This window comes from Triticum aestivum, chromosome 6D (genome assembly GCF_018294505.1).
Source record: "Triticum aestivum cultivar Chinese Spring chromosome 6D, IWGSC CS RefSeq v2.1, whole genome shotgun sequence".
Classification (NCBI taxonomy): domain Eukaryota; kingdom Viridiplantae; phylum Streptophyta; class Magnoliopsida; order Poales; family Poaceae; genus Triticum; species Triticum aestivum.
In genome coordinates, this window is record NC_057811.1 from 451,252,756 (window position 1) to 451,265,414 (window position 12,659).

A 12,659-nucleotide genomic window follows, 5' to 3' on the forward strand; every position below is an offset into this window, starting at 1 on the left:
AACTGCCACTGGCCCACCCCGTAAAAAAAGGGGCAACCACCGGGCCATGCACACTAGCAGTTACGACGAAGCAGCCAATTAAGGCTTCAATCCAGCAAATCATGCGGCGGAGTTTCCTAACAGATCGGACGTTGGTGGTAAATTCGATCGAACTGTCTAGGACTAGTCTGATGGGAAGAGATCATCAGTAGTCTCATGCCTAGTGCTTCCCACTTTCATTTGGGTGGAAACAAAATAAAATCTATGAAGACAAAAAAAATAAAACTAGTATACTAATTTAACGCAGGAAAACTGAGCTACTAATTGCAACTTTATCTTCCTTATTTGTTTTTCATCTTCTAATTTACACATCCTTATTTATTTTTGGCCAGTGCTACGAATCAACGGGCTGATCCAAAGAAATTTTAAGCCGCCTCGCTGACCATATAATTAGCCTGACCACACCGTTGGACCCCTTCCTCTCGCCCGTTCGAATGGTCAACGCACGCACTTCTTCCTCCTCACATCACACAACCAGTCCGCCCTCTACTTCAATCTCGCAGCACCCGAAGCCGCCACCGAGCGCAGCATCGGAGCACGGGTAGCCGCCCGCGACGCTTCACTGCAGCGACACACCTGCGCGGCGACGCTTCATTGCTGCACGTTGCACCCGACGTTGCCGGCGATGCTTCACTGCAGCGCCGCCGATGGCGCGGCGGTGCTCCATCACAGCACCTGACGGTCGCCGGCAATGTTCCACTGTAGCGACACAACGGCGCGACGGCACTGCAGCGCAACACCTGCCGCCGCCGGCGAAGCTTCATTGCAACGCACCATCGCGCGGGCGGTGCTACATTAAATCATCGGTTGTCCCCTGTCGAAAGCTCCATTGCAGCAGTCGATGGCCGCCGGCGAAGCTTCACTGACGGCGGAGCTTCATCGCAGCGTGGCGGCGACGGGGTGCTGCAACAAAGGGCGTGACAGCGACGGGTGGATTGCAGCCACTGCCGTCACCAGCAAATGTTGTTGCTACAAGGCTGGTGGTGAGCTGCGTGATGCCAAGTCGCCGACCGCTGCGACTGCTGTGGACGGATCAAGAAGCTCCTCCATCCACGGCTGCTACGCGGGCGCCTGCAGCAGGGTTGCAACAACGACGCTTTGCTGGCGCGGCCTCACGGTGGGTGGGCGGAGCTAGTGTTGTGGAGGACGGTAGGGAGCTGCTGTTGTGGAAGGCAGTGGGGAGCTGGTGCTACGCTGCTACGGAGGACGGTGAAGAGTTGGTGGTGTGGAGAGAGGTAGAAGACGACCGCCCTTAAAACAGATAAGGCAGGGACGAGTGGCTCTGGAGGTCGTGGTGCCTGTTTCTCACCAGAACGCGTTGACGTCCAGCAGAGCTGATGATTTCTTCCATAATAGTGTTATTGTTATTGTCTTTTGCGTTAAAAGCTAAATCTAATTTTATGATTTAGTCACTTGCGTCATCTTTGTTGTACATTATGAAAGTGAGTTTTGTCGCATTTTCAAAAGAATACAGTGACAAAATTTTCATACATAGTCTAGGGTTTTTCTTTTACGTTGGAGACCACAGCCTGAGTTCCGCACTTCGACTTTGTTGTACATTATGAAAGTGAGTTTTTTGTCGTATTTCAAAAGAATACAACGACAAAAATTTCATACACAGTCTAGGGTTTTACTTTTACGCGGGAAACCACAACCCGAGTTCCGTACTTCGACTTTATCGTACATTATGAAATTGAGTTTTTTGTCGTATTTTCAGAAGAAGGCAACAACAAAATTTTCGTACATGGTCCAAGGTTTTCCATTTATGCGGGAAACCACAACCCGAGTTCCGTACTTCGACTTTGTGTACATTATGAAAGTGAGTTTTTATCGTATTTTCAAAAAAAGATAACGACAAAACTTCCATACATAATCTAGGTTTTTCCTTTTACGTGGGAAACCACAACCCGTTCCGTACTTCGACTTTGTCGTACATTATAAAAGTGAGTTTTTGTCGTATTTTCAAAAGAAGGCAACAACAAAATTTCATACATAGTCTAGCGTTTTCCTTTTACGCAGGAATCCACAACCCAAGTTCCGTATTTCGACTTTGTGTACATTATGAAAGTGAGTTTTTATCGTATTTTCAAAAGAAGATAATGACAAAACTTTCATACATAATCTAGGTTTTTCCTTTTACGTGGGAAACCACAACCCGAGTTCCGTACTTCGACTTTGTCGTACATTATGAAAGTGAGTTTTTGTCGTATTTTCAAAAGAAGGCAACAACAAAATTTCATACATAGTCTAGGGTTTTCCTTTTACGCGGGAAACCACAACCCGAGTTCCGTACTTCGACTTTGTGTACATTATGAAAGTGAGTTTTTGTCGTATTTTCAAAACAAGATAACGACAACACTTTCATACATAGTCTAGGGTTTTCCTTTTACGCGGGAAACCACAAGCCTAGTTCCGTACTTCGGCTTTGTGTACATTATGAAAGTGAGTTTTTGTCGTATTTTCGAAACAAGATAACGACAACACTTTCATACATAGTCTAGGGTTTTCCTTTTACACGGGAAACCACAACCCGAGTTCCGTACTTCGACTTTGTCGTACATTATGAAAGTGAGTTTTTGTCGTATTTTCAAAAGAAGACAACGACAAAATTTTCATACATAGTCTAGGGTTTTTCTTTTACGCGGGAAACCACAACCCGAGTTCTGTACTTCAACTTTGCTGTATGCTTTGAATATACCTTATTTTTCTCGAACCGAAGACAACATTTAGCCTTCTATTTTCCTTGTGTCTCTTCATTATGCCATCAAACTCCCTGGCTCTCGATCAGACGTAGCATGCTATAAAACTAACGTCGAACATGCTACTTCATAACCATCTAAGTTGAAAGATTGAACTTCAATTTTTCAGTCTCTCATGTTACTGGACAACTCAAACACGCAAAACTTATAACGTAGAAATGTATTACTCCTTCCGTCAATAGAGCACCCAAGTCAATAATGTTGTTAGGTGTCTTGCCCAAATAAAACCTACCCATTTTCCGCTGAGATCCACTTTCTCCCATGTATTTAGTTTCATTGGTTTACAAATCATTTTTTTGTCTCACATCAAATTCATCGCCCTTTTAGCATTTTTATCATGTCTCTCTATTAAGTTGACATATTCTCTAGCTATCGGTTAGACGTGATATGCTATAAAAATGTCACCGAACACACTACTTTTACAAAACCATCTCACACTTGAAAGTTTCAAATCCGACCCCTCTCTCCCTCCCCAGCTCTCTCTTTCACAATAATAGACAATTCGAACACGCGCAAAAATAGAAAGGCACCAGTCCTTTCCTCAGCAATGGACCCGCATTAATGCGGGGCTAGGTGTCCCGCGGGGAAATAAAACCTATGAACATTACCAGAAGACGCATTTTGATATACGTATAACCTTTTACTTATTCAGCGCCTGACTAGAATTTGATCACCTTTTTGCAAAAAAAAAAGGGGTAGGCTATGTATCACGAATATTCCATCACGGTAGCCTCACACACAACCCCGGTGTTACGTCCCGAACGGGGAAACGGAGAAAACAAATTCCCGTAGGGAGCTGTATTCCGCCACACCATCGCCTCCTCCTCCCTCTCCTCCTCCTCCGCCTCCGCCAACTCACGATTTCATCGCTGCCAGCCAACAATCCCTCCCTCCCCCGCCCACCAAATCTCCTCCCCCTCCCCCTCCCCCTGCTCCAGAAGCTTCTCCCGGCCCGCGGCTCCGGCTCCGGGCCCTCGGCCGCGCGGGGAGGGCTGCTGCTCTGATTCGCCGGGCGCGCTCCGGCGGGGAATGCTCTACCTCAAGCTGCCGGCCGGGGATTTAGGGTTCGAAGGGAGCGGGCGCGGCGGCGGCCCCGTTGCGCGCGGAGTCGGGGCCTGAGGCGGTTGATCCGGCCGGGCGCACATGGCGGCTGCTGCGGCCGCGGCGCAGGAGGCCGAGCCGGCCTGCCTGCAGAGCTTCGAGCTCTATGAGAGCGCGTCGGTATGGCCCCCCTCCTCCCTCATCCGCCTCGCTTCCTGCTACCAGTGCGCTAGTCCAGGCCGTGCTTTGCTGCTGCTGCTGCCGTCGCGTGGTTGGGGAGCGATGCGGGACTCCAGATCGCTTGGTTTGGGCGAGGCCCGAGATTTCCGCGCTTAGTAGAGGCCCTCAGGTTGTTTGGTCTAGTAATTCTAGCTGCTTGGGTTGTGGGGAGATTTCTTATCTTCCGAGACCAATTCATGCCGTAGCTTTGATGCCAAACTGTGGTGCTTGCATGCCCTCGGCTGCTGCAGTTTAGTTAGATTTCCTCTCCCTGTGCGCAGTAATCCGGCATGCTAGTTCCCTTGTGTGGAAAGGGTCCTTGATTCTCGAAATGATTTTTGCAATGATATTTGTAATGTGTGTGAGGGGCAAGTTGGGAGGTTTCTCTTACGTCTCTAAGCGATTATGGGTTTCTATTTGTGGTTATCCAGGAGAGGAAAAGCATAGACCTCTTTGCTTGAGAATCGAGATGGTTTTCTAACTACAGGAATTCACGGGCTTGATGTATTTGAGATAGTTTTGAGGAAGCGTCTTCAAACTTTCCTGCCCCTTTTTCTCTGCTGCCGATGAAGACATTGTCCACGTCCTATACTCCCGCGCCTCCTATAGTCATGACCTGTGGGCGTGCCCCCTGTGGCCCTCCACGCTTGAAGACGGCTGCAAACCTGCAACTTCTATGCTCAGCAGTTGGGCTGTTTTTCCTACGTCCTTCGAAACACATTCATCCTCCTCTTGCTGCGGGTTACCTGAAAAATAATGGACAGGCTGGTTTTGGGATGTGCGTGCCTCCCCCAGTCCCCAGGTTATAGGCATGATTCTTGAGCGTGCAGAACTCTGGCCCCGCCTCCTCCTGTGTTGGCTTTATGGAGATCCCGTTCTAGTGCGCTGATTTTGAAAAGCGAGAGATTAAGCTTCTCCCGCCCCCTTCCCCCATTGCGTACTCCCCACCCCTCCTTCCACGCCTAGCATGGGGTGGTAAAATCCTGCCACCTGTACGTTGTTGCTTTTTTAGATGAAAGGCAACTTTATAGACCCGCCAACCCCCAGGTTTGAATACGTTGTTGTCTTTAATAAGTAATTCAGGTGGGGCCCTCCCCCACCGTTGTTTGTCTTGTCGATATTGTTTCTTTTTGGAGGCGGGTCTTCTCCATACTGTTATAGTTTGATTGCTAGCAGGTAGCAACTCTGTTAGATTGCCAGCATCCAAAATGGTGACAAGCATTTATGATTCTATTCACACGTAAATAGAACCGTAAGGTCCTGCTGGCCGGTGAAACTTCCTAGTTCAACAATTCATAGGATCAATTTGTTTTTCACTGTGTTTGTAGCTCAATGCTTGAATAGTTAAGACGTATGAGAAGTTGATCAATTTCCTGGTTCACTATTTCATTCTTCCAACCAACATTGAGTTGAGTATGTTTTTCCTTTGCTTTGCAGAGATTTTATATTTTTGGAACTAATGCTGACAAAACAGTTTGGAGGCTACTCAAAATTGATAGATCGGAAACATCAGAGCTTGACATAGACGAGTGTTCTACTGTATATACACAAGCTGAGTATCTTGAACTGGTAAGTGGTCTTGATGAAGATCACAGGTCAACTGGTGGGGTTAAATTTGTGACAAAGTTTTATGGCATAATTGGTAAGACATTCTCTCGTTGTTTGCAAACCCAGAATAAATTATTTGAATGGATTTGTATTTTACAGTAATCTTTTTCTCCAGGTTTCATTAAGTTCCTTGGGCCATTTTATATGTTAATTATTACCGAACAGAGAAAAATTGGGGAGATATTTGATCATCCAGTGTATCAGGTGACTAAGACTTCAATGATTGAGTTAGCAAATTCTAAATCTCGATCCAGTTTTCTGAATACCAGGGATGAGAACAGGTTTGTGCATTCTCTTTACTACCAGTGCTTGAAAATGTTTTTTTTTATCACACTGAATTTGTTAGATTGATGGAGCAGAATTATTGTTGATGAAAGTATATGAATGAATATTACCAATTTTTTTGTCTATTATGAACTTTATTAGTTGATTGTACTCAAACCCCTAAAAAAAGTTGACTGTACTTAACTTTTCATTGAAATATTTTAAGTTTGTGTAGTATTGCACTGTTATTCAAATCTTCATAAGCTTCCACTGTTGTGCGGAGGAATCTTATGCGTCTCAAATGCATCACTATGTAGACCAACAGTTTCCTTAAATTATCAGGCTCCTTTTGTACTTCCTAGAGACCAACAGCTCACAAAGTACAATATTGATTTTATTTTCAAGAACCGAAACATGAACCCCAATATTCCATCCATTACTAATTATTTCATTTCCTAGTAGCAAGCTCACCCTTTCTATAACTCGACAGATACAAGAAGATTTTGAACACACTTGATCTTAGGAAGGACTTATTTTTCAGTTACTCATACCCTATCATGAGAGGTCTTCAGAGGAATTTAAGTGATCCACAAGAAGGGTGGTCACTATATGAGTCAACATTTGTGTGGAATGAGTTTCTTACTCGACAAATACGCAATTGTCTACAAAGTACTTTGTGGACTGTTGCATTAGTCTATGGTTTTTTTAAGCAGGTATGTGCCAAAGAAAGTTGCCTTTAAATTGCTATATAATGCCCACAGATGTATATAGTTTTCTAAGATAATTTTTCGTTTTTCTGAAATGGAGGCATTAGGAGTAACTTTGACTGGATTTAAATTTGTTCAGCTTACTAATATTTGACAGAAATCTGCTATCCAAACCCCCACTTTCCTTCTTCATTTTTTCCCTGTTTAACATAATCACATAGTTCTTCATTTTATCTCTATAATACCAATCTTGATCCAGTCTTTTTTCCTCAGTTTCATATATAACTACGTAACACAATTGTGCAGTGCTGGTCTTAGATTAATAAATTTTGCCTCTGAACGTTCAATTTTTTATGCCATGTTATTAGGACAAATTTGCAATATCTGGGAAGGACATTATGTTCACACTCATTGCTAGGCGCTCAAGGCATTATGCTGGCACCAGGTTTGCCCATTTGAGACATTCGTTAAATATTTCTTTGTTAGTTTGGCATGATGTTTGGATTGAAGTGCTTCAATGGATGCTGTATAGATATTTAAAGAGGGGAGTAAATGAGAAGGGAAGAGTAGCGAATGATGTTGAGACTGAGCAAATTGTGTATGAAGCTGTGCCTATGCCTACAGAAGTAAGTTCTGTTGTGCAGAACAGGGGTTCGATCCCACTATTCTGGTCACAGGATACATCAAAATTGAACATAAAACCTGATATCATATGTAAGCTCCTAAACTTCTCTATGGTGTATGTGGGATCATTAAAACATTTAAAAATAAACATTTCTCATTTTGTCAGTGCATGAGAAGGACAAAAATTATGAAGCTACCAAGCTTCATTTCGAAAATCTTAGGGGAAGATATGGCAACCCTATAATTATCTTCAACTTGATTAAGGTGAGTTGTACCATCTTATTCTGGAGTAGCAACATCTTTGGATACGCTGACACATAAGTGCTAATTTACCCTGTTCTATAATGTAAGACACGTGAAAGACGGGAATCCATGCTTCGTCGAGAATTTGATAAGGCAATACGGATCATAAATAAATTGTTTTCAGAGGAGAACCAGCTGCGGTTCTTACATTGGGATCTGCATAAAAACTCTCAAGGGTATTTGTTGTTATATTTATCATATTTTATTTCAATATGTCAGTAGCCTCTAGCATGCATTAATGAAGTAATTCTGTTTCAGAGAACCTACAAATGTCCTTGATGTTCTTCTGAAAGTGGCATTTCGTGCTCTGACGTTGACTGAGTTCTTCTATTGTCAAGTTGCACCACCTACAGGGTCTGAGACTGCTCCTCACTGGCCTGCTCTATTGTGAGTTGGTCTTTATTACTATTTCCCCAATATGGTTTGTTTGATACATAGTTTGATTTCTATTGTGCTCTTCTGTTTCAAGAAGTGCCAGTGCTCTTCATTATGCATCTAATCTCCTATTTCTGTTTGTTCTTTATAGGCACAGTCACGATCCATATTTTTGTGATGAAAACAGCAACAGTGACATATCCCAAGAAGATATCTCGGGCAGTTCTGACTCCTCTGGCAATGGAACCACGGAAGACAAAGCTGAAACCAGTGAACTGCCCCAACTAAAACCACCAATCTTCCAGAAAGGTGTCTTACGGACAAATTGTATAGACTGCTTGGATCGTACAAATGTCGCACAATATGCCTATGGTTTAGCTGCTCTTGGACATCAGCTGCATGCACTTGGTTGTGTAGAATCCCCAGAACTTGGTTTAGGTGCTCCCGTGGCTCATCATTTGATGCACTTTTATGAGAGGATGGGTGACACACTTGCCGTACAGTATAGCGGGTCGGCTGCACATAATAAGGTATTTGAAAGAAACCCACTATTTGGTGGTATATTCTTTGCTTGTAATGGTAGGGAGGGGGTCAAGTCCTTTTTAGTTTACAGTTTCAAGTTGCAACTCTTTCTTTCAATAGCAAGTACCATCTGGGCATATGAAGACAACTTGGCTCTCTCTGCAGTTGTTTGCATCATATAGTGTCTCCCAAGCTGCCAGAGGTATAAGCAGTTCCACATAATAGCAACTTCTGGGAGAACTATAAAGCCAACTATAAAACTGTTATGATGTATATGAACTGTAACCAAAAGTTGAATGATCATCATATGTTTTTCCCATGGTTTCTAGATGTGTCGCTGGCCTCTGAACTTTAACAATAACTAATTGATCATAGTACTGAACATAACGTATACGAGAAGCGGAATACCACAAGATACTAAGATTATACAAATTAGTATGGATCTTCATTCAGTTTTACTAGCAAATTATCAATTTTCAAGTGGAAAATGTATTTGTTCTTCTTCTTGTCAACTTATTTTGCATTTTGATTTCATGTTTGGTTGTACAACACTGCTCTAATTTTCTCTGATGTGGTATTTCTTGAAGATCTTCTCTGCGAAGAGAGGGCACTTGAAGCTTTTTATACGATCACAAGAGTTCTTCAGGACACTACAACGGCACTACAGCAACGCCTGTATAGATGCTAACAAACAGGCAGCTATAAACTTGTATGTTTTACTGAGAATCCATGTTCAGCATGCAGTAACAAGTTGTTTAACTGAAGTGTCGACTCACGTCAAGTCTGTTCTATTTTTATAGATTTTTGGGGTACTTCCAACCAAAGCAGGGAAGTCCTGCACTCTGGGAGCTAGAATCATCTTCTGAGGAACATAACAATGGATCTTTTGGGCATACAAGGTAAACACGAGACACCTATTTACTGCTTATCCACCTTACACTATCATATACTCCCTCCGTCCCAAAATTCTTGTCTTAGATTTGTCTAGATACGGATGTATCTACTACCTCTGCCCCATAATGTAATACGTTTTTGTAGTTCAAAGACGGAGGGAGTAATAACTAGACGATACCCTGCACATCGTTGTGGAACTGGATATATACTCCCCCTGTAAACAAATATAAGATGTTTTAGATATTTCAATATGGACTACATACGGACTGAAATGAGTGAACAAATACACTAAAATGCATCTATATACATCCGAATCAGAAAAGAGTTAGAATGTCTTATATTTGTTTACCGAGGGAGTAGTTTCTAAATATTGTGTAGAATACCAATTCAGCCCTTACGATTTAAATCATGTGAGAAATTTCTACATAAGCAAAAAATAAATCTTAACATGAAAAGTTGTGCATGCCACAATTAAATGCAATTTGATTTAAAACCCACTTAGAACGCACTAATGCATGTTGCTTGGTAGAGATTCTCATGCGTAGATTGGACGGATGCTAGTGGATCAAGCTAGTAAATTTAATGGCTACAACAATTTTGATGATGTGGAAGCACGCATGTTGAGATAATTACTAGTGGGGATCACTCTCTTAGGTATATAGGATAATATGTGCAATGCTTAACATGTATGCAATCCAAAGAATTGTTGTATAAAACTATAAATGAAAATTTTCTGTGTGATGGACAATCCCTACACGAGTCCGCCTTTCACATCTGGAGTAATTTGACATACTCCATCCAATAAGAAAATGTTACAAATTAAGCACAGCCTGAAATTTCTTTTATGGGAAATCATATATTCGAACTAGCGCAAGACACTCCAGTCTTAAAAAACTAAAAAATACCAGGACTGTATCATATGATACTAAAACACAATTGTGTGTTGTACAATAGCATAACACTGCCAGGAATGCTAGATTTTTAGCCCAGAAAAGGATGCACTTAATATGTAATGCACCATACAGCATCAACAAAATAATGGTGACAATGAATTATGTGCACATTTTCAAATTTTCAATGGTGCAAAGGAACACTAAAATTCTGTTTACACAAATGAGCACCATGAGGATCTTTTAGCCAATTTACTATGGGTAGCTTTCCCAGTTGTTACAATTGAAGATCGTTCAAGTTTTAGTTTGAATGAAACATGTGTTATGTAAATCAGCAAAGACCTTGTCATTGACTATTTGTTTGATGTCACAGTGACAGTATCAAAAGAGTGAATTCAGATGGCAGCATCCTTTCTGTAAGCAACACATCTATATCTGGCTGTAGTGGCTGCCATAATGAATTGTTGACTGCAGCGCAACCTGATGTCAGTACTGAGTTGCAATCTTCAAAAATGGAGTCTGATTTGGTGTATGAAAATGAGATTACATCACCCATTGAAAGTAAAATGTCAAATTCAAGGTCAGTTTGTGTTAATTCAGGCTTTATACATTTGGTTTTATTTTTGGTTGCTAGTACGATAGTTCACTAGAAGGTAAAACTGTGTTGTTCCAAATAACTGCAGGTTCATCCTTTATGTTTGACAGCTTTATTCGTCTCTAAAACCTACTGCAGATACACCCCCACACTGTCTCATGATCATATACATGATGTCCCAAGCAGTCAACTTGACCCTTGCAATTCGGGCGATTCAAACTTCCTGGATCTTGAATGGCTTTCAAATTCAGGCAATTCAAGTGATGAAAGGTCATATTTTGTGTCGTGTTTATATTTTGTAATTGTCTCTCCCATGTATGCTTAACATCGACCCTTTAACTTGACTAATATCTTAGTAATAGCATTAAATTGTGCTCATTTGCTGCATGTACTTCTGTTTGTGAACATAAAGGGAACAACAAAAATGAAATTGAAGGAATCATTGATTCATTGTACTACGATCATTTTCTTCTTGCTATGGCAATCACATGATCATCATTGCACTATTAGATACAATAGTTCCATATCAGTATGAAGTCCTTCTGCTCTGGCAATGACATAACCATCTAGTATTATTGAACAAAATGATCGTGGTACCATTTGGTCAAATCATATCTACAGCGAAGCAAATTAGAAATATTTTTGTTAGCTTTTGTTGTTCATCCAATTTCTTCCAGCCCGCTCATTGCTTTACTGCTCCAAAGATACCGAAAAAACAATATTCTTCTCACCGTATCTTGCTAAACCGTGCTTGAACAGGTCGCTTGCAGTTAGCACACCGGATGCTCACCTTTCAACCGAGAATGTCATTAGTGACATAATTCCTGAGACTATGGTGAGCATAAATTCCCTCCCTCGGATCTCCGCACTCAGATTTGCATTTTGTTCTTGTTTTTTGCTTCTGAATGTGTTGGAGTTTATTTTAGATTAATTTGGAAAGTACTAGTGTGTTGATTTACAATGGCAGGCTACACAGATATGCGCCGTTGACATTGTATTTGTGTCTGTGATTAAAACCAATCACCTTATCCAAACCTTTTCAGGAAAACCAAGTTGCGGGGGTCCAGGCTCAGAAGCTACCCGAGCAATTCGTGCAGTGGGTTAACAACGGCGACAGCTTTTGGTTTTGAGACCACTCTGGTGCTGTGCCATGCATGCCTGGTTGCTTGGAAGGCCAAGCATCTCTTTTCCAAACAGTCGCCAGAGAGCTTTGAGTTAGCAGATTAGGAGGTGGGAAGTGATGGTGGTTCAGTACTTCAGTCGGTTGCCGTGTCATACCATCCCGGATTTCGCCCATTCCACCTGAAGGGCAATGTGCTTAAAAGTGACAAGTTGTCGCCTATCATCCCCAGACTCCTTTAGTGAAGCATACAGTTCTGTTTATTTGTTCCTATGTTTGTACTTAGAGGAGAGTAGATAGAGTTTTTTTCATTTTGAATAGAAAATAGATATAGGGTATGATAATTTGCTTCTCTTAAAACTGTGTATTGTCCATGGGAGTATAAATTTTCATGTGTAAATATATATGCGATTGGAGTGCATGCCTGGTTGAGGTGGATAATAAAGCTCTTTTTTTTTGTTCGGTTGATTTCTTTAGCCACTCCGATCTTGTCTTGAATGCGATGCAAGGAATGAAGGAGTACTCTTTTTTTGCATCTAGGCCCTGTTCGGGTGCAAACTACTCCTATTTTTGTAGTATTGTTTGACACCAAAGTTTCTAAAAATATTGTAGTTTTTTTTTTTTGCATTTAAAGTCTTGCTCATGTGAACTACTCCCTCCGTTCCTAAATATTTGTCTTTCTAGAGGTTTCAAATGGTT

At 41.8% G+C, this 12,659-nt stretch overlaps 1 protein-coding gene across 2 annotated transcripts; it reads left to right on the forward strand.

Annotated features, from left to right (window-relative positions):
* Positions 1 to 3,673: 3,673 nt before the first annotated feature.
* Positions 3,674 to 12,428, forward strand: LOC123145785 (phosphoinositide phosphatase SAC2). 2 transcript variants are annotated; one of them, XM_044565277.1, is made up of 16 exons: positions 3,674 to 4,019; positions 5,496 to 5,700; positions 5,782 to 5,947; positions 6,421 to 6,643; positions 7,006 to 7,082; positions 7,170 to 7,351; positions 7,428 to 7,525; positions 7,613 to 7,740; positions 7,823 to 7,918; positions 8,091 to 8,469; positions 9,049 to 9,170; positions 9,262 to 9,360; positions 10,619 to 10,825; positions 10,979 to 11,110; positions 11,600 to 11,675; positions 11,884 to 12,428. In XM_044565277.1, the coding sequence occupies exons 1-16, from the start codon at positions 3,942 to 3,944 to the stop codon at positions 11,968 to 11,970; spliced, it is 2,355 nt and encodes a 784-aa protein (XP_044421212.1). In that variant the 5' UTR covers positions 3,674 to 3,941; the 3' UTR covers positions 11,971 to 12,428. The 2 variants fall into 2 exon arrangements, with proteins under 2 accessions (XP_044421212.1, XP_044421211.1); XM_044565276.1 differs by having other exon boundaries at positions 3,679 to 4,019; positions 7,823 to 7,951.
* Positions 12,429 to 12,659: the final 231 nt, after the last annotated feature.

Bases quoted from the DNA above. Each gene is read 5' to 3' on its own strand.
- LOC123145785 (XM_044565276.1), top strand. From the start codon at position 3,942: ATGGCGGCTGCTGCGGCCGCGGCGCAGGAGGCCGAGCCGGCCTGCCTG. The intron at 5,701-5,781 runs GTAAGACATTCT...CTTTTTCTCCAG, and splicing joins AAAGTTTTATGGCATAATTG to GTTTCATTAAGTTCCTTGGG. The intron at 9,171-9,261 runs GTATGTTTTACT...CTATTTTTATAG, and splicing joins AAACAGGCAGCTATAAACTT to ATTTTTGGGGTACTTCCAAC.